We start from the raw sequence: 21785 nt of genomic DNA, 5'->3' as shown, positions 1-21785 counted from the left end.
CGAACTGGCCCTTAGGGTATTTTGCACTTACTAGTCCTGAACCACTTTGTATCGTGCATGTGCATAATGTCGCATTAATGCTCCATTTAAGCGGTTGCAAGCCTACGTCCGTCCACATCTCTCTCTCTCATTTTATTTGGTATTCTTAGATTACAACTTCTATAAGAGCATATTTGGATGCATGTGTATTATACTCAATCCATTTATCCATGCATGTTTGAGTCAATTGAAGTGAAATTTAGGCCCACTTTAGAATGCATGAAATTTATAGAAATTATACAGAAATTTCATAGGAATCGATTCATTTTCACATGAAGCAAGAAAAAATCCCGCATTTCAGACCTTAAACCCGCGACGCACATGGATTAATGATAAAGCATGTGCATCATACACAAGGAAATGATGTTCCCAAGGCCCGTGTGAACATTTGGCTTTGATTTGAAATTTCTTGATGATATGGAACTTCTTGATGATATGGAACGGAGCTAGCACTATAAAGCCATCTTCAGCTGAACGTGGATATAGGTACGTGCAAAACAATATTTTGTACTATATATACACTGCAATGTTTACATTAGTAGAGTTTGAAGTAGAAATTAAGATAAAAAGTGTAATAAGAGACTGCTAGAGATAGCATAAAGATTCTAGAGGAAGAAGCAGCCTACTACTTCCTTCCAAACCGATCGTTCCTCCCAACTTCCTTGGCATGCACTACTAGTGCCCAGGGCCGTATCTGAGGCGGTGCGGAGGGTGCGGCCGCACCGGGCCCCAAAAATAGAGGGCCCCCTAGCCACTAGACGCTAGCATTTTTTTGTGTTAAATCTATTTATTCTAGATACAATTACGCAAAGAACGATTGCGCTATCGACCAGTCTCGTTTAGATTATTAAACTAATGTCTCAATTACTTATCGAATACTCCATCCATTTCAAAATAGTTTAGCTCTTGATTTTTATGTTTATATTCAACTAGTTGACGATGAATCCACTAAAGAAGCAAAATGTTGGGGACTTGTTCTCAAATGCTTTGAGTTAAGAACAAGGCAACATAGAAAATGTTAATCGTTAAAGTCCTTCGTCCTTCGAAACATTATTTCCCTTAGGGTTATAATGGTTTCCGGACGAAGGTTATGAAGGGTATACCTTCACAAATTCATTATATAATGACGAAGGGTGAAATGTAAGGAACATAAATGACAATATGAACAATTATGTATTATTATTAAGCATAAACAGAAATATCGTTGAATTACAAGTGTACCTTCAACTGGAAGGAGATGATAATACAAGCGTGACGCAAAAAGCGAATGCCAAGTCAGCGTGAACAGTACGGGAGTACTGCTCACCTATTTATAGGCACGGGACGCAGCCCGTGCAAAATTACATTAATGCCCTTTACACTCGATAATAATTCTATAGTAATCTGTCGAGGTCTAAATAGCCTTTTCATCTTTAAGTCGGTTTCACCTGCTGCTGTCACGCCGAAGCTTTCCTGCTTACACCTTCGGCGCTTCACCAACCTTCGTATTATTCTGGTTTACTGTGATGCCTGACTTGAGTCCGAAGATACCTGTTCACACATTATACTCCAGAAACGCTGTTAAATCCTGTTTTTGAGGACCTTCGGATGCCGAAGGTCCCCAACAGTAGCCCCTCGCAATATTAATTTGTTCAAAATAATAAATTTAGATTGCGACCTGGACGAAGGCTTTACGCCGAAGGTCCGAAAAAAACACCTTCCCTTTGCTAGAATAGCAACATTCACTGACAAGCGGGGTCTTTCAATTTTCAACGCACTTGGCGTATAAATACGGCCATACCGCAAACGCATTTGACACGCTCTCTGGCCAACTGCTTCCGCTCACTCAATTTTTAGCTCTTGTGTACTACGATTTGCTAAGCTTTTAGTTTTGAAGCTTCGGCTTTGAAAATAGTTTTTTAGTGTCTCCGAAGATGTCCGAAGATAAGAAGACTGCTGCTGAGACGAAGCTGAGCCTCGACGAAGAGAAAAATTTGGGGTTTCTTATAGCGATGTCAAAGACCAACACAGAAAAAATCACCAAGGAGATTCTGGAAGGTTTGTCTGAGGATACTGGTGACAGTGACAGCTATGATGTGGACAGTGGTGGTGAAGACTCCGAAGATCGTCCCTGGCGACCAAGCCATTCAGTTTATGGTAAATCAACTATCAAAGAAAATCATCTTGTCAATATGAGAGGAAGGTATTTCCGGGATTTGTCCATTGTGAGGGCGGACGAAGGGGAAAAAAACTTGCCCACATCCCGAAGAGAATGAAGTCGTAGTGTACCGAAGCTTTTTGAAAGCTGGACTGCGATTTCCCTTGAGCAGCTTCGTTGTGGAGGTGCTGAAAATATTCGAAATCTATCTCCATCAACTTACCCCCGAGGCAATTATAAAGCTGAATATCTTCGTGTGGGCCGTGAGAAGCCAAGGTCTGAAGCCTGATGCAAAAAGCTTCTGTAATATACACGAATTATCATACGAGACAAAACCTTGGGGTAAGGAACAGTATCACAATAATTTTGGCTGCTACAGTTTCGTTTCTCGGTCCGGGTCAAGCTGCCCCGTGCCAACCTTTCGGAAGAGATGGCCCGGCGACTGGATGACAGAATGGTTTTATGTGAAGAATGATCTGACAATACGAGAAGATATCAAAGGTATAATTATGCGCCCTATTTGGCAAAGCTTCGGCCTTCGGAGGCCGAAGGTTGAAATGAATGAAGCTGCCGAAGAATGCCAGAGGGCCTTCGGCGCAGTCTGCTCTTTCATTGGAACGAGAGACTTAGTACAAGAGCATATTGCCTTCAGGGTATGGCCGCTCGCGGAGAAATGGGAAATGCCACAAGAGACCGTAAAAGAGGCCGACGAAGGTGGACTTATCAGATTGAAGTACACTTTTAAATTTGGAGATAAATTCGTTGAGCCAGATGATGACTGGTTAAAAAGTATTGAAAATTTAAGTGATGAACTGCTTGGGGCTTATTCGAAGGCCGAAGACACTGCAATGTCAGCAGCCTTCGGAGGCCGAAAAAAGAAGAGGCTAAATCGGGTATTTGATGCAATCGGGTTTGTCTACCCTGACTATTGCTATCCCATTCGAAGGCAGAAGAGAAAAAACACAACCTCTGCAAAAGAAGAAGCTGCAACTGCTCCTAGCGAGCCAGAACCGAAAAGAAAGAAGATAAAGGTCCTTACACATCGGCCGCGCTATATCGAACCAGCTTCGGTGCCTGAGTTTACCGGAGAAACTTCTTCGGCCACCGAAGCTGAAAAACCAACCGAGCCAACCTTGCTGCCAGAAGTCGCAGAAACGGCCGAAGTGCCAACAAAGATAGAATTGGAACAATCAAAGATTTTGTTATCAGAAACGAAAGAGAAGGCCGAAGCGCCGTCCACAGAAAAAATGGAAGAGGTAAAAGAAGCAACTGAGGGATCCAAAACATCAGAAGTTTTGAGTCCTGCAGCAAACATTGAGGCAGTAAAAAATCAAAAAGTGCCAGCAGTGACTCCGAAAAGAAAGAGAATGGCTAATGTGCTAGATGTATTGGAAACGATCAAATCTTCAAGCACACCTCCGAAGAGGGCTGCTGTCATTCCTGAAACAACAACTGAAATTTCTGGTTCTAAAGCTCCAGGGCAAGAGACTGAAGCCGAAGCCGGGCCCTCAGAGCCTGCAAAGATAAAATCCTTGGAAAGTGAGGCGGAAAAAATAACAGAGCCAACTTTTGTTGAAGAAACCGGTGTCATTGCCCCCGAAGCATCCCCAAAATTCGTGATTATATCGTTCGTCATGCTTCGGGGAAAAAACTATCAGAAAAAGAAGAGCAAGAGGCCCAGCACTACGCCCAAAAACTGAAATATCCAAAGGGGGCGTTAATATTCAATGGCAGTGGAGAAGAAGACTTCTTGTATTGTCTCCCCGACAGCAAGGAAATTTCTGTCTGTCGGGAGATGAGCAAGAGCTTCGGATTCCCAACTTTAGAAGACGGGCTCTCAGTGCTGTCAAAGAACGATCTGGCCGAAAGCCTGGCTTACAATAGCTTAAAGGTGCGACAAATGAAATCCTTGTATTTTTTGTTGAGTCCAAAATTTTTCGTTTGTTTAAACCTATTGAGGTACACATATTTCTCTTTGTAGGGCCTGATACTTAGCAATGCCCTCAGGGCACAGAAAGATGCTGAAGACGAAGGGTGTTCTATAGCCCTGAGCAACCTTCGTTCCGAAGTTATTGAACTGAGGAACGAAGGTCTTGAAAAAGATAAAATATTACACTCATTGATAAATAAAATAAAGGAAGACGAAGCTGCTTTTAAAGGTCAAGCTGAAGCTCAGAAGCGCGAGATTGAAGATCTTCGGAAACAACTGGCCAGAGCCAAGGAAGAACGCATATTTGAAGAAACAAAGCGAGAACTCAGCGACCAATGGGCCGATCACCTAGAAATAACTGTTGAAGAGCTTCGTTCGTCCAGAAAGAGATGCTATAACAAATCTATAGAGTGTGTTAAGAAGTTAAAAGCTAGCTTCGCCAGGGTCGGCGCCTTCTCAAGCGAAGAAAACTTTACGAGAGGCAATCCCGAAGGTCCCATCGAATGGATCGACCACGAAGCTGAGGCCTTCGAAGAAATTTTAAATAGCCGAGGAGATATATGTGCCTTCTCTGGTGCCAGAGGGATTGCCACCATCTTAGAGAAGAAGGGCTGCGAACATGTAGAAATTTTAGCACAATCCGAAGCTGCTTTGTCCTTTGAAGATGCAAGAGATCCTTCGGCCAAAGCTAGTATAATTGGTGGAAAAAATTTTACCGATATCTGGGATAATGGTGGCCGAGAAATGGCCGGAGAAATTATTCGAAGAAGTGAAAAGGGCATTCACGATGCTAGAGAAGTAGGTGAGGCTGCTGAAAAGAGCGCAGAGGCCGAAGGTCAATTAGGTATTAACTAATAGTTTTTATTGTGTTGTAATCTTAGGCTTTAAGATTTGTTTGCGATTTGTAATAGCAATGTAGCCGTATCCTGTCTTACTTCAGATCCTGCTAAAGCGTCTTCGGGCCCTCAGCCGAAAGGAGACGACGAAATTAAAAAGATGGCTGAAGATATTATGGACGAAGTCGTCAATCGGCTCCTGAACGAGGCTGCAGAAGTCGTTTTGAGAGAAGATTAAGTATTTTTGTGAAAACTTCTGAAAATGTAATATACTGTAACATTTTGTAACCCCAAATGTAATATACCTATTTTTGTTAGTCAATTCTTTACGATGCATGAAACTTTACACGTACCGCTTTTGAGTCTTTGACGAAAAAACACCTTCCCTTCTTTTCATGCTTCGTGAAGAAGAATTATTCTTTGTCACAACAATATCCAATGTTCTGATGAATAATATCCAGGCTTCGTGAAAATATTTTCCGAAGCTACACTTCCGAAGATCAATGATGTTTCTTTTTGTGACTATGATTTCTCCCTTTTTTCAAAGCGTTCTTCTGTAGATTGATAATGTGTCCACCTCTTGTGCCATGTGCAAAATGATGTATGATGCTTATGCTATGCGAAATGATGCGATGATGTTATGTTATGTGAGATGATGTTTACTCCGAAGGTACATACGCATCCTTGCAATAAAACACAATCTTTTATAAGCCTCCCTTAGGAGCTTCTTCGCCTTTTACTTCAGCGGAATCAGTGTTTATTTTTCGCTGTAAGCCTCCCTTAGGAGCTTCTTCGCCTTTTACTTTCAGCGGTATTCGCGTTGACTTTTCGCGCTTCGCCTTTTACTTAGGCGGTATCAGCGTTGACTTTTCGCTGTATGCTCTGCATTCCCTTTGAAACGACTTTGGAGCAGAAAACTTACACTGCGCTCCCTTTGGAACGACTTTTTTGTGACTTCGGCAAACTTACTCTGCGTTCCTTAGAACGACTTGTTGTTGCTTCGAAGAATTTTCGATAGTTCGAAGGTCCTCTTTGTTATCACAAGTCTTTGAACTTTAATCAATATAAGCTTGTGAAGAAAATATATTTTCCTTGTAGGAATCAACGAACTAATTACATGAAACCTAAACAATGTCCTTTATTACAGAAAATAAAACTGAATGAAAAAGATTGCTATTAAGGTAGGATATTTGTCAATAGATGTGCTTTGACTCTGGCACAGTGCTATTGACTGTACGAGCTTCGGACTGCTCTCTGAAATCCCTCTGGTGTGGAGCATATTGGCTCCCTTCTGGCTGCTGGCCTTGTTGCAACGGAGGTGGAGGCGGAGGCTGTTGCCAGGAAGCTTGAGGCTGACTCGCCGAAGCAACAGAAACTGCAGGATGATTGCCCACATATTCTGGGATGTAGGGCGAATGATACGAAGCTGTATGCATGACCTGCTTCGGCTGAGCTTGTTGTGCTGCTGCTTCAGCTATTTCCTTTTGCTTCTGAATAGTAACATGGCACATCCTGGTAGTATGGCCTTTGTTCTCACCGCAGAATAAGCAAAAGATTCTTCTCGGTTGATCGCCAAATCTTCCTCCAAAGCCCCTGGCGCCTCTGCCTCTTGGAGCTGGTGGTCGGAAGGAGCTTTGTTGTTGCCCCGAAGCCTGTGAGGAACATTGTGGCCTTTGCTGTTGGCTACCTCTATCATCATTTTGTGTAGAATTATGAATTGATCTCACGTGCCTCGGGTAGAACCTCCCTCCGAAGCCCCTGGTCATTTCAGAAAACCTGAAAGCCTCCTCCCTTCTTTGGCGAAAATCATTATCGGCCCGAATGTACTCGTCCATCTTCTGGAGCAGCTTCTCCAAAGTTTGAGGAGGCTTCCTAGCGAAGTACTGAGCTGACGGTCCTGGCCGAAGCCCCTTGATCATGGCCTCAATGACAATTTCATTGGGCACCGTTGGTGCCTGTGCCCTCAAACGCAAGAATCTTCGGACATACGCCTGAAGGTATTCTTCGTGATCCTGGGTGCACTGGAACAGAGCCTGAGCAGTGACCGGCTTCGTCTGAAATCCTTGGAAGCTAGTTAACAACAAGTCCTTCAGCTTCTGCCATGAAGTGATCGTTCCTGGTCGAAGGGAGGAATACCAGGTTTGAGCAACACTCCTGACAGCCATAACAAAAGATTTGGCCATGACTGAAGCATTTCCACCATACGAAGATACTGTTGCTTCGTAGCTCATTAAAAACTGCTTCGGGTCCGAGTGGCCATCGAATACGGGAAGCTGAGGCGGCTTGTAGGACGGAGGCCAAGGTGTAGCCTGCAGCTCAGCGGATAGAGGAGAAGCATCATCAAAAACAAAATTCCCATGATGGAAATTGTCATACCAGTCATCTTCGTTGGGAAAACCCTCCTGATGAAGGTCTTGGTGCTGAGGCCTTCGGTGTTGCTCATCCTGAGCAAGATGACGAACTTCTTCAGAGGCTTCGTCTATCTGCCTCTGCAGTTCAGCTAGCCTGGCCATCTTTTCTTTCTTCCTTTGTACTTGTTGATGAAGCATCTCCATATCTCTGATTTCTTGATCTATCTCGTCCTCTGGTGGTGTTGGGCTGACAGCCTTCCTTTTCTGGCTTCGGGCCTCCCGCAGGGAGACTGTCTCCTGATTGTGGTCCAATGGTTGCAGAGCTGCAGCCCCAGTCGCTGAAGCCTTCTTCGGCGCCATAACGAAGGTTTATGATCGCCGAAGGTGTTCAAAAAACTCAGAGTGGAAGTGAGTTCACCGGAGGTGGGCGCCAATGTTGGGGACTTGTTCTCAAATGCTTTGAGTTAAGAACAAGGCAACATAGAAAATGTTAATCGTTAAAGTCCTTCGTCCTTCGAAACATTATTTCCCTTAGGGTTATAATGGTTTCCGGACGAAGGTTATGAAGGGTATACCTTCACAAATTCATTATATAATGACGAAGGGTGAAATGTAAGGAACATAAATGACAATATGAACAATTATGTATTATTATTAAGCATAAACAGAAATATCGTTGAATTACAAGTGTACCTTCAACTGGAAGGAGATGATAATACAAGCGTGACGCAAAAAGCGAATGCCAAGTCAGCGTGAACAGTACGGGAGTACTGCTCACCTATTTATAGGCACGGGACGCAGCCCATGCAAAATTACATTAATGCCCTTTACACTCGATAATAATTCTATAGTAATCTGTCGAGGTCTAAATAGCCTTTTCATCTTTAAGTCGGTTTCACCTGCTGCTGTCACGCCGAAGCTTTCCTGCTTACACCTTCGGCGCTTCACCAACCTTCGTATTATTCTGGTTTACTGTGATGCCTAACTTGAGTCCGAAGATACCTGTTCACACATTATACTCCAGAAACGCTGTTAAATCCTGTTTTTGAGGACCTTCGGATGCCGAAGGTCCCAACACAAAACAAATTCTATTTTGATATATAGAGAGAGTACTATTTACTATACATATGATGGTTGCATCAGTGGAGAGAAGCTTTTAAAATTGAAATATTTTTGTAAACTATTTATGGCCAACAATAACTCAAAAGAGGTAAATGGCTTGGCGATTCTATATATCAAAAAAATTATTGAATGAGATTGTTCTCAATGATATAAGCGATGACTTTGTATCACAAAATGTTATAAGATATTATTAATGATATAAGATAACAAAAAAGTGTTTTGTCTATATTTTACATTTGTTATCTTATAAACTTTAAAACAGTGTATAATATTTTTTATACGTCAAATATTCGATAGTATTTGTATAATTATATATATTTGTGTGTGAATGGGGCCTCTATATCGGATTTCGCACTGCTAGAGCCGGACGTTGTTCTCTGTTTTCATGCAATCTCTAGGAACTAGACCCACGTGTCATTGGATCACTCACCAACAGCAATAGGTAAAAAAATTAAGGCTAGTTTGGAAACCATATTTTCCCAAGGGTTTTTAATTTTCCCATGAGAAATTAGTTCATTTTTCTTTGGGAAATTGGAAATCCATGGGAAAATAGTGTTGCCAAACTAGCCCTTAATGGCAAATTTTCTGTTGTTAATTTCTACACAATCTGGATGTGCGTAGCATCAGATCAACTTCTCCTTAACATTCTCTGAATTTTATCCTTTAAAATAATATTATGTCATTTATAACACACTTTAAAAGATTTCATTATCTATGATGTCCTCTAAATTTCATTCTCTATATCATATCGTCCATAGTTTAACCAGCGATATCAACAGAAATTTTGACCCCATACCTTTTCGACAAAAATTTAACTGAAATATAGATTGCAAAATGGTTTTTGCATTCAGATTAATTAATATATTTTAGAACTGCAGTGGTCATCGTATTTTCACAGTATGCACATACCATTTTTTCCCAACCCATCCCTCAAAGGCCCAAACGCCTTGTTCTTCCCTGGTTCGTCTCGACGAATCCATGGAGATCCTCCTCCATTAGCGTCTGCCACGCGCTCTCGAGAGAATATCACGAAGCGCAGTGAGGTGCTTCTCCTCCCCGTCGTAGATACTCTCTCCTCGTCCGTCTCGACGTCGGTCGTCTCTCGTCCTCTCCAATGTCGGTCCTCTCTCCTCCCCGGCGCGTGAGCTGGTGCAAGCAGCCTCGCTAGATGGCCGCCACGATACGGGGTAGCGGAGCGCCGACCGATGCACCACTCGCGTAGGAATGCGCGGCGGTGAGGGGGATGATGTGGTCGTGGTCCCCATCGTCGCCACACGTCGTCCGAGCTCGGCCCCATGGCCATGACGCCGCAGTACGTGTGTCGCACGGCTGCATCCACAGCGACAAGAAAGACAGATACCGGATGAATAAGGATTCTCTAGATTTAGCTGCCGATCAAGTGCTCCTCTATTTTACCTGACCTCTTATATTAGCATATGTTGGAGACGATAGTGTGCAGTGCAGCGGGTGGCCGATGACGGTGACTGATGCTACCAGTTTTGCTGAAACGCTGGTGGCGATGCATGCAGAGCAGAAAGCACTTGCAAACATGCAACTGTGTCTCTAGAGTAGACCTCCGATCGATCTGGCGCTAGCTGTCGTCGATGGTTGGCACTTGGCAGTGCAAAAGTTGGTTGACTGAATGGAATTGCAGGTTGTAGGTGGTGTGGCGTGGCATGCCGCACCGTCCTCGAAACTCAACTGCGCCCCCGTCTCTTCGGCGTCGCTTAGAGCTAGCTGGTTTCAGCTAGCTCGCGCTCCCATCACATGCAAAGATTACGCGCACCTCAATTCTATTTCCCCGGTGCTATGCAAAAACTAGTGTAATTTTTTTTCTTTGCTTTTCGTGATAGGTATTTTTTTCCCAACAAAAGACACCATCGGCCATTTTATCCACGTGTGGTCTTTTCTTTATGAGGCATGATTTATATCAGTAAAGGCAATTGCTCATGTTAGACCTGGCCCGCTGGCCGTTTGATGGGTACCTGATTATTGTGTACACACATATGTTTTATATGTGTCTAGATTCATCATCATCCATTTAATTTTAGACAAAAAAGCAAAGCTAAAACGAATAGTATTGTGGGACGAAGGGTACCTGATATACTCGAATCCACCAAAAACCAACAATTTGCATAAAAAATCAGCAGTAATTTGCATAGAATTTAAGTACCCATTTGCACAAAATAATTTATATAGACAGTTGTTCAACAAACATAGAGAATTATATACTAATAAAGTGGTAAGTTAAACTTATAGGAAAACGGCCACCCTACGTGTTAGCACATCTACCATATTCAACTGAGATAGCATATGAGTACAGAATCATGGATCGATTCCATTATATGCATAGCGTAGTTGAACAAGAGCGCAACAATATAGTGTACCAGCAGTAGCGACGTGCTTGCCCATGCTTCTCACATTCGTTACTGATCAACGCCGTAACAATAGCAACAATGTCTTCATGGTAACACATGGAGGAAAGAAACATAGCAACATATGTGTGCTAGCACTGCACATGTAGAAAGTGAAAGGTCACTGACGGTGGCTTAGGTGCCCGCAACTCTAGGGAAAGATACATGGCGACTAGGTCATGAGATGTGTCAACCAACAATAGCCCCTTGTCCCTTCATATATATAGACATGTGTTGATGATTTTTTACCCTAAAGACTCATTAACATGCTAATAGGTAATGTTTTATCCATTAATGTGCTAATTGATCGTAATTGATCCATTAATGTGCTAATGGGTCATGATTGGACTTGAGAAGTTTAGCAATCAGTTGTTAGGTAACTCTCTGACAAGAATCTTTGAAGAACTTCTTTAGCTTGGCTTTCTCTTGAAAGCAAAGACGTATGGTGTCCCTTGTGCAAGTTCTTCTAGATGGGAGTTTGAATCAAGGGCATGCTTTGGATATAAGTTTTCTAAAGCCTGTCTTCTCAACAAAAGAAAAGGGTTACTCACCTTATATTACCATCTAAGCTAAGGCTTCTCTAGGTGACTCTTGATCAAATCCTCAAGTGGTAAGAGCTTCCCCTACAGCTGCTCGTAGTGGTCCCTGCTTTGGGTTCTTATTGAAAACATGAGGTTTGCACATGCAAGTATGAAAGTGTTTCTTCTATGTGGATATTTCATGCCCTATTATGTCAACCTTGACCTCATGATCACAACAATTCCACTTTCCAGCCTTCAAAAAACTGTTTTCGTCCTTCATCTTGATGAAATGCTCCCACGTCTCTAACATTGATGTCATCTCCTTCCTTGTTGGACCCTTCCCTTCTTCCTTCTCTTTCTCCTTTTTTATTCCCGAAATATACGACAACTTGCTTGGTACTTTAGCTTCGCACTGGCCTTTGTGATGGTTGTGACCCACCTACATCTATTACAATTGGTACATTTGCCTAGCCATCATTGAACCAAGTGCCAAAATCACTCATTTTGTCACTAACTAATTATTAAAAAATAGTTAAATAAAAAAGAACATGTTGCTTAGTTGTTGTACACAGTGACACAACACAACTAGCATGAATCAATTAAATGATTAAAGTGCATTGTTATGTTAATCATAAATCATAGAAACCTTGAACAAAACTAATCAAATACTCATGGCTCACTAGATTAGTGGATCTACATTAGTCCATACCACCAAATTATGAAATTCAATTATAGAATAACTAGAAAGTAATATGAATCAATTAAATGATTAAAGTACTAAATAAAGGGCACTACACTAGTCCACATTAGTACATCTGCACTAAACTAGAAAAAACACTAAACCAATTCAAATTAAAAGTAGAAGAGGAAAGGTTTGAGGTATTAAGGGAACAAGGACAAGCATTGCATGATTCCATCAAGTTGGATGTCGTCCATAATCCCTCAAGCTTTTGGAGTTCTTTTGTACTCAATGGGCCCCTCCTTGGTTCCTCGTCCAACGATTTTCCAGTCTGTGGCTACGCTCTATGGCCGGTAGGTCTATGGTTACTCTCTATCACTGGTAAGTCACAATCGTGTGTGTTTTATGGCCACCTAGGAGGTCAGTAGAAAGTGAGGCGTCATGTCGTCATAGGTTAGAGCTTGACCCTAGAGGTGGCAAGGAGTTGAGGGCTCGACACCTCGAAGGTAGAGTCACACTGCCGCCTGCTAGGTTTGATGTTTCATGAACACTAAATGTTTCAAGGAGTCAAGGTGGGGTATGGATTGACTTGCACTAGGGTTGGTCTCTCCATGAGTGTTGGGCTAAATAAAGTGGAGTGGAGTAGTGGACTAGTTGGGCTTGGGCATTCCTATAAATATGACTATTATTGGTAATTTAGATATCCCAACTTATTACTCAAACTATCCCAATTAATTTTGAATATCTCAAGTTAATCAACTAGAAGCTTACTAGATGTATTGTTGTCGGATTACCAATAAATTTTAGTAGATTGTATAGTATGCGGACGTGAACAAATAAATGCATGTTAGTAGATGATGTGGCTTGATAATATAGATAGATTACATAAATAGACATAATATGTTATAATTGTGTGTGCTAGTGGGCTGTTGTGCGAATAGTTTACATGTCAAGATAAAAATGAGAGTTGTTTCATTGGGAGTTGTTTAAACATGTTCTAGACCTTTATAATGATTTATCTATTTAAACTAGTCATTGTGTCTGATCTCAATGTGTCTACCTTGTAACCTGCATAAATATATTTTATATGTCGAGTGACAAATCACAATTTCAAACCCTAGTTGTCGCCCCATCCTCCTCCCTCTCTGCATTGCCGCCACCAGAGTAAACAGTTGAAAGTCCCAAGCAGCTTGCAAGGATGGTGGTGGTGGGGTCCTCCTCGCGTCCTCACGACATTAGTCCTTACAGGCGTCGTGCCAATAAATTTTAGATTGTATAGTATGCTGACGTGAATAAATAAATGCATTTTATAGTAGATGATATGGCTTGTTGATATAGACAACTTACATAAATAGACATAATATGTTATAATTGTATGTGCTAGTAGGCTATTGACACGAATAGGTTATAGGTCAAAATAAAAAAGAGGGTTGTTTCAATGGGAGTTATTTAAATATGTTCCAGACCTTTATAATGATTTATCTATTTGAACTAGTCGTTGTGCCTGATCTTAACGTGTCTACTTTGTAACCAACATAAATACATTTCATATGTCGAGTGAGAAATCACAATTCCAATCACGTGCCATCTGATGTGAGGTGGTTTGAGCGACAACAAACCCTAGTTGCTGCTGCCCCCTTCCATGTCATCTCTTTCCTCCTCCTCTCTCTGCATTGTCGCCGCCAGAGTAAGCGCTTGAAAGTCCCGAGCGGCTTACGAGGATGGTGGTGGTGGTGTCCTCCTCGCGTCCTCGCGACTTTAGGCCTTGCAGACGTCGTGTGCGGTGATGGCACAACGGGTGCCCACACCGGCGCCCTTCCCCTCCTCAATCAATCAGCTACAATCTTGGATCGAACCTAACTAATCCCAAATTTACCAAATCAAAAACACATGTACCTCAATTGATGACATGACACCTCTGTTGCGCTGACACCTGGTAGCCCCGCATGCACGGGCATCATCTTGCTTGCGTTGTTGCTTGTCCGCCCATGCAGGCGCATCAGGTACGAGTATACATGTCTAAATGGGTCGGGCCTGTTGGGCGGGCTATGGCTCGGCACGGTTTTGCCTGACCCGAGCATGGCCCGACCTGTTGTCCACCGGGCACGTGCCAAATTGGCATGATCACCGTGTCGTGTCTAGATCTTAGGTGCGGCACAACGGGCTAGGCCCTACATGGTTCGATTTTATTTTTTTTAGGCTTGAGTATATAATAACACAAAAACATGTGTGTTCACTCACCTTGTGAAATATGTATTTAGAATTGACAATCATGGTTCACTCTAGCTTATTTTGACGGATAATCTCCTGCATTATGGGCTATAACCGAATCATATGGTTACTATCCTTGTGATTGGATACCTGCGTCCATGTAACCGGGCTCACTCCAGCCTGCCCCGCCAAATACGGAGATTTCACACGTATCCGTGGATGCAGGGAAAAACTTCCTGTAAAGACTGGAGCTGCATCTATACATTCAAGCTTGGCTACTTGGATGCGGACAACCAAACATGTACTATATGTATATTTTTCCATCACTATCAGTACACCAGAGGAAAAACGAATAGCCCAACAATATCGGACAGATGACATATATAGCGGATTATGACCGCAATGTCATTATGTTTTTTATTTCATCACCATCGGTAGACAAGAGAGAGAAAAAAACAAATAGTCCAACAATGCAATATAAGACAAATACCATAAATAACAAATAGTCCACCAAGTATGTTTTCTCCATCATCAAATGTACACGACAAAAAAAACAAATAGCCCAACAGTATCGGACAAATATATATATCCTGTATAGCGAATCCTGCACGGTCACCATGTCTGGTTTTGCATCACCATCGGTAGGCGAGAAGAACGAACAAACAGCCCAGCAATATCAGAACGATATCAATCGCCATGAGGTGATTGGTTGACCTGGTCTCCTTATGTTTTTTTTAGCGTACGTGTGTCTTAACTAGACTAGACTAGAGACAAATGTTGCGTCCAGATCATTTATCGTTTCATATTATTGTGGATTTCTTTATCGTTTTTTTTTCATCTTCTGAAAATTGCATTTAGCTAAAACACAGAAATTATAACTTGGTGTTCGAATTCGAATCATGGGATCGCCTCCGAAAATATAAAAAAAAATCCATCCTATTAACAGCGCTAATTGACGGGTTTCTTCTTTACTTAATTACCACACGTACACCCTGCCCCTGAAGAACCCTCGCTCTCTGCACAGTCACCCGTCAGTCAGTCAGTTCAGTTGAAGAGGTTTAGCAGCGGCGGGGGAGGCCTGGGCTCTCCGTGTCCGTGATCACCGGTCTGGTCCTCGCACGTGGTCGTGGCCGAGTACTCGTCGGACGCGCCGGCGGCGCAGCCCCGCGGCCCGGCGCCCGGCGGCGACAGCGCTGGCGTCAGGCAGAGGTCGAGCTGGTGGCACGACGACTGCAGCAGCAGCCCAGCAGCGGCAGCAGCCGGCGGCGGCGGGCGGTGGTGAGAGGCCGCGGCCGCAGGGACGGCGTTGTTGCTGGAGCCGCCGTTCGCGTTCCTGCGCTTCGTTGTGGACGGCGCGGAGGAGGAGGAGTTCTCGGGCGACGCGGCGGCGGCGGCGGCGGCGACCAGGCCGCCGACGCTGCCGTAGAGCCCGTCCATGTCGCGGTCCGTGAACGCGGCGGGGACGGCGGAGAGCGCGCGCAGCGACTCGCCGCGGAGCACGGCGTCCGCGGCGGCCTGGCACAGGTCCCAGTTGCCCGTCCACATGAGCCCGATGGCGCCGCTCACCGGGTTGATGGTCCGCCCGCAGGCCTCGTACAGCAGGGACCGGAAGAGGGCTGCATTGTATTGTTTGTCCGCACAGTTCCAGCATGGTTACGTTAGTAGGAGTCGCATGCATGGTTCCAAGTCAGAACTTGAAGACGACGATGATGTTATTATTAGTACTGGTGCGCGCTGTTGGTAAATAAAAAATATTACCGCTAACCAAAAAAAGGGGTTGGAATTATAGTAATAGTAGAATTAGATCCCAATAATTATGTAGCATATCTGTGACGGGTGAGTGGGTGACGACCTTTTTCTTTATTTTTGTCCCATGAGAGCGTCGAAAGGCCGCGTAGCTAGCGCCATAAAGAAAACATTTTGGTAGCTGCTGCTGCTGCTGTGTCAATAGGTCATGTTGTTCTCTTCTTCAAGATAATATAAAATTGTTGGTCTATAGATAACATAACCTAAGCTCCTATAGTGGTAAAAAAAACGTCACCTAACTATGGCCCTGTTTGGTACAGCTTATTTTCAGCTTCTTCACAAATTTAAGCAGAAGTTTTGCCAAACAGCTAGCTTCTGCAGTAGCTTATCAGTTCAGCTGCTTCTCAGAATACACTAAAAACAGCCAACAAGCAGAAGCTGCTTTTCACCAGCTTATCAGATAAGCTGCTTTTTCAACAAGCAGTAGCTGTGCCAAACAGGACCTATATCTATTTATCTATCTATGTATACGTGTGAGTAACGATAATCTTGCAACATATAGGGCCGGGCCGGGGTGTAGACGTGTGGTGGACGGCATGCATGCATGCATTAATTACCTGGGCGGTGGTGCAGCGGGACTGCGGCGAGGGAGGCGACGAGGCCGGCGCGGCCGAAGAACTTGGCGACGAAGACGGTGGCGTTGGCCTGCGGCTGCGCGCCGTGGATCCAGTCGATGCTGGGGCGGAGCACGCAGGCGTCGCTGCAGCCCTTGCGCAGGACGCGGCAGCCGTTGCAGCTCATCGATCTGCCCCGCTCTGTCGATCGATCGATCGGCACGCCGTTGCTCGCTAGCTCCTGCAGTCTCGTACGTTTAATGTAGTATAAGCTAACGCGTGCGCGTGCGCCCACCGGCCGGCCGTGCTGTGCTCGATCGAACGTACGGCGATGGAGGCGCACGACCCAGGAGCAGAGCTAGCTAGGCGACGACGATGGCGGCGGCCGAGGTGTGTATGCAGCAGCAGCTGAGAAACCGATGGATAGATGTATGTGAAGGACAGCAGGACAGGTACTAGTAGCTAGCTAGGAGAGAAGGAAGGCTGATGGCTGGTTGCTTATATAGACGAAGCTAGCTGGAGGCTGGAGCAAAGAGCAAGAGGAAGAGGAAGAGGCACCCGCACCAGGAGGCACAATTAAAAGGTTCGATTCGAGGAAGGAGAAATTGGGGGTTGTGCTCCAATGACTTTGGCGGTTGGCGCCTACGTGTTGCCGCAACACCCCACTGTCTGCCCCCCATTGTCGCGTCCCCTACAGGATCCTCCGTGCTCTGATCCCATCTCCCGGCGTCTTGCTGGACCTGCCACGCCATGAGGGGAGAAAGGGTAACACACGGACGCAGCTGCAGAGGATCCGAGCATGTCAGTGCGGCCGTTTTGGCGGGGCTCTGGGCCGCGGAAGGACAGGAGGATGTGAATGGATAGGAACAAAGGCGGAGGAGGAGTGAGCAGAGCAGACGACTCAAGGGCAAGGCAAGGCGCCGGAAAGCGACGCGCGCGGTGCGGGTGGGGCATGGTCCAAAATTGTTTAAAAAATATATATGCAGAGATAGATATGAATAAGATGGGGCCGCCGCCCCTTGGCTGCCTCCAAGGGCTGAGGTCGCTCGCTGGCTGGCGTTGCCATCGCCGCCACCTCAAACCGGCCCCGGCCCCCCGGAGCCACCCTCTCTCTCCCGGCCCTTCACCCCCCCCCCCCCCCCCCCCCCCCCCAGCTCACCTCTGCATCGTACGTATCCTCGCTCCTCGGTCGTTGGCGCCTCCCACCACGTACCTGGCGCGCTCATCACGCACGCCGCAGGTCCTAGTCCTGCTCGCATGCAACTTGCCGGCGGTTGCCTTTCGGCCATCTCGCTGCGTTTTTCTTTTGTTTCTTCCCATCTCATACATATGGAGCCAGCAGCTACTGCTGGTCCTACCAAGCCGCAACTTGCTCGGAGGCTGGCTGGCCAAGACCTCGATCAGCGCCTTCGCATCGAGCGCAGTACGTTGTTAATTCGGTCGGACGGCTCGAGGGTGGGTCAGTGGGTGTGGAACTGTGATGAGAGAGAGAGAGAGCGAGTGGCAGGCGTGCGTGTGTGTGCCGGTGGTGCGGCGTGACGTACGCCGCGGAACGGAACGGAACGGAATCCGTGGCGGCACCGCCTCCTTGCCGCATCAGATTCACATCCTTTTCAGTCCTCGCCGCGCCGCGCGCTCCCGGGTTTAATTTTCCCGGTCCCGGCCCTGGCCTCGGCCACCCTTTCTTTCTTTCTTGCTTGTGGTCTGAATAAAAATATGCACCACACCACACCACACCCCACCCCACCGTCGCAGCGCATGGCTCATCGCCGCCCACCCGTCGACGGCAACCAAGCCAACAAGGCAACGAGAGCTTTACAAGCAGGCCGGCGCGGTCGGGGCTCGGGGGCCACAGAACCGCCCGCGGCCCGCCCGTTCAATCCCGGGAGCTATCGCTGTCTGTCTTGTACAGTTTATTGGAGAGAAAGGCATAAGAATTATGAATACCAGGATAGGATATGATGGGATGCTGCTCTTCGTTATGCATTCGTCCTAAAATATAAGTCATTCTAAAAAAATTGGAGACTCAAAGATTTTTAAAGTTTAAAAGTATAACGGGAATCATAAAGATTTATGCCACAGAATATATATAGTATAAAAAATATATTTAATGGAGAAATCTAATGATATACATTTGATATCTTAAATGTTTACTTCATTGTATAAATTTGGTCAAACTTGAAAATACTTTGACTCGCCAAGAAGCTTGGAACGACTTATACTTTGGGACGGATGGAGTAGTCAATAGGAATAGATGAAATAGATAGAGACGAAACAAATTATTCTTAATGATGGTTTCACGCAGTTTTCCGGTACCTTGAAAACGGGTTGGCATTGTTTCAAGGGCATGTACAACCCTGAGACCATGTTTTAGTTTTCTAGGTATAAGAGACGTTTAACAAATTGTATGGTACAACTCTGAGTCCCTCGATCATAAACGCAGTTAATAAATAATATGTAATGAGAATCGTGTAGAGACAGACTCTTTGCGAAGAGCAAGTCTCTTGCATTTTTTTCAACTAACCCATAGGGACCTCTCAAAAGAACTTGTATTAAATGAGGTTGTACATGCCTTTATATTGATGAAACTAGTTTCAACTATTTCATAATAAATCCAGTGACGTGCCATCAAAAATACAAGAGTTTGACGATGATAACAAGTCCTTGTATTACAATTTGAAAATATTTGGCGCCGCGAGCAATAAAGAAACAAGCAAAAAAGTAAAACAAAAAACACTTGGCTGAGGAAAGCGGCCATACTGACTCTGCTTGGCCCCTAAACCGGTCTGGCCGGTCCTGGTGGTCTCACCCTGGCTAGCCAATGTGCAGACCCCGAGGAAACGAAACCGGTCAGTACGGTTTTCCTGTCTAATCCGAGTCAATTTGGTTTCTAAATTGATTTTTGAGTCTATTTTAACATGGGAAACTTAAAAACATGTTTTGGAGCTGTTTCGTACCAGGATAAAAAAATCACCCCCTCTGTATATATGAGAGGATCATGATCGATTTGAGGATCTTAACTTTCGGTCGTGAAAAACAAATCTACTACATAATTTCACCATATTTCCTCTTATACCTTATTGTATGTCATGTGACTCGACGAGATTCAGCGACGTTCTAGGTGGCTTTGTTGACTCTAGAGCAATCTCTACATGCTCATCCACACCAGGTCTTCTTGACTCTTGAGAGGTATTTAGGATTCTACCACATGAAGAGGAGGCTCAACATCGACCTAACCGACCTCTTGATTGGTTTCATCTATCCACTATATTCTCGTTGGGATCACGGTTGTTTGCAATTGTGGGTGTGCTATCCCTTGCTGAGGTGTGATCTAGTGCATGTTTGTTTCATCTTTTTTCTACGAACTTTTCTGAGAATCTGGTTGCAGGCAAAATCTGGCAGTGGAGAGAATCTGAGTATCGTGGGAATTACGTGCGGAGGAAGATGAATGAGTCCATAGGGTTTAGGATCTATGAAGTGACGGATTTCTCCTATCGTGATGACTCGGCCGATTGTGTGTTCACGTTGATTTTAGACGATTTTCACCAAAATGATTCTTATAGAAGCAGGCTTAAAAGCTGGGTGTTTGACAATACGCATGAGCTTCTAGCAGCCAGAATTAGGAAAAAAAACTAAAACAAACAGGCCCCTAGAATCTATATTGGCACCAACATATGTTTTAGCAAGATTCTATTGGGGAGGAAGAAGAATAAGAACAATATCCAATCTAATAGAGATATGTTGGGTGAGAAGGCTAAGGGGAAAGGGCATCACCTGATCCCTTTAGCCCAAAAAAACATTAACCATCCTACATGAATCAAAGAGCTTCCCAATGAACTTCATCAACGGTTTCAGGCTAAACTCAATGTCGATCTAAAAGCTTTCTTTGAATGTTGCACTAAAGATCGGTGTGACAAGGTTACTCAGTTTTGTGAGGCCGACTTTGGAGATTCTATTGCTTCTACATCTACAATAGATGTGAAAGTCAATGAAGATGTAACGGTAAGGAAAATAGACTGAGGTCCATTTACAATTAGATTTTGATGTTTGATGATCAATATGACTATTTAAACTAACATTATTTGCTAGTGTTTTTTTATATAGTTCAAATGATGCAAAGTGGATTTGGACACAAAAGGAAGATCCGAATGATCAACACCTCAAGCAAAACATTAGAAGACATTTGAAGACTTAATAAGTACAAGAGTCCACGACACAAGAAAGATGAAGCTCAAATGAAGACATGTGAAGAAAAGAAGAAAAATAAGTTGTTCTACAGCATCAGATAAGTGTGATACACCGAATACGAGGAGTATTGTGCCAAGGCACTTAGAGAAGACTATATCATGTTTGGAGAAATCCATAGGGTACTGGACATGTCTAGTGTAACACCAGCTACCCCACCAAACAGAGTACTCAAAGAGGGTTAAAGCGTGATTACAAAGAGATAAGGCACCGAACGTGTCGGTGCAAAATCGATCAAAACACCATATGCCTGAACTCCAACGATCGGTAACGACTAGCTTACATGGGTGCACCAGACATGTCTCTGTCTTGAGTGCACCAAACATGTTTGGTAACTACATAATTTCTATGTCACTTACAATGGTTGGTTTTGGATTAGGAGCTATATATACCACCACAACCGAACATTTGAGTTAACAAGGTGTGTGATATATCAAAAGAGTTGAGGCTCATTCCTAATAGTTTTAAGCATTCAAGTACTCAAAGAATCATTTGATGATTAGCGTATGTGTTTTGCAAAGTGCTTAGATTAGTTAGGCCACTGATTCTCATCCTATACAATATCTCAAATTATGAAATTAGTTACTAATTTAGCACTTAATGTTTTCTCGTTTCAAAGTCTGGCATTAGTTTCAATTTCTCGTTTGTTACATATGAAGCACAAAAACATGCGACAAAGGTTACTCTGCTCTGGGTTTTTGCCAAATGGAAGTCTTGATAAGCATATCAATGGTATGTTTGCTAGATATAATTGCAGAAGTTGCAGGCAGATTAAAAGGTGTCGTTAATAAGCTAGTGAATTTGCCTCAACTCAGCAAGGGCAATGCAAATAAGAGAATGGCAATGCCGTTTATTCTCATTGCAGGGCAAAGATATGGGAACCTAGTAAACTTTACCTGCACTCACTCGAGACCGTGCCAATGAGATGAGTCCTCATAAT

The 21785-nt window shown here is 44.2% G+C and overlaps 1 protein-coding gene across 2 annotated transcripts; it reads right to left on the bottom strand.

The window, feature by feature from the left end:
* Positions 1-15066: 15066 nt before the first annotated feature.
* LOC103643744 (LOB domain-containing protein 37) lies at positions 15067-17524 on the bottom strand. 2 transcript variants are annotated; one of them, XM_008666920.3, is made up of 3 exons: positions 16928-17524; positions 16604-16841; positions 15067-15856 (listed from the first exon to the last, which is right to left on the bottom strand). In XM_008666920.3, the coding sequence occupies exons 2-3, from the start codon at positions 16785-16787 to the stop codon at positions 15285-15287; spliced, it is 756 nt and encodes a 251-aa protein (XP_008665142.1). In that variant the 5' UTR covers positions 16788-16841; positions 16928-17524; the 3' UTR covers positions 15067-15284. The 2 variants fall into 2 exon arrangements, with proteins under 2 accessions (XP_008665142.1, XP_008665141.1); XM_008666919.2 differs by having other exon boundaries at positions 16604-17499.
* Between the last annotated feature and the right edge of the window lie 4261 nt (positions 17525-21785).

The sequence above is a fragment of the Zea mays genome, chromosome 1 (assembly GCF_902167145.1).
Source record: "Zea mays cultivar B73 chromosome 1, Zm-B73-REFERENCE-NAM-5.0, whole genome shotgun sequence".
NCBI lineage: Eukaryota > Viridiplantae > Streptophyta > Magnoliopsida > Poales > Poaceae > Zea > Zea mays.
Note: the sequence above shows the minus strand (reverse complement) of the source record. Positions and strands in the feature narration are given on the sequence as shown.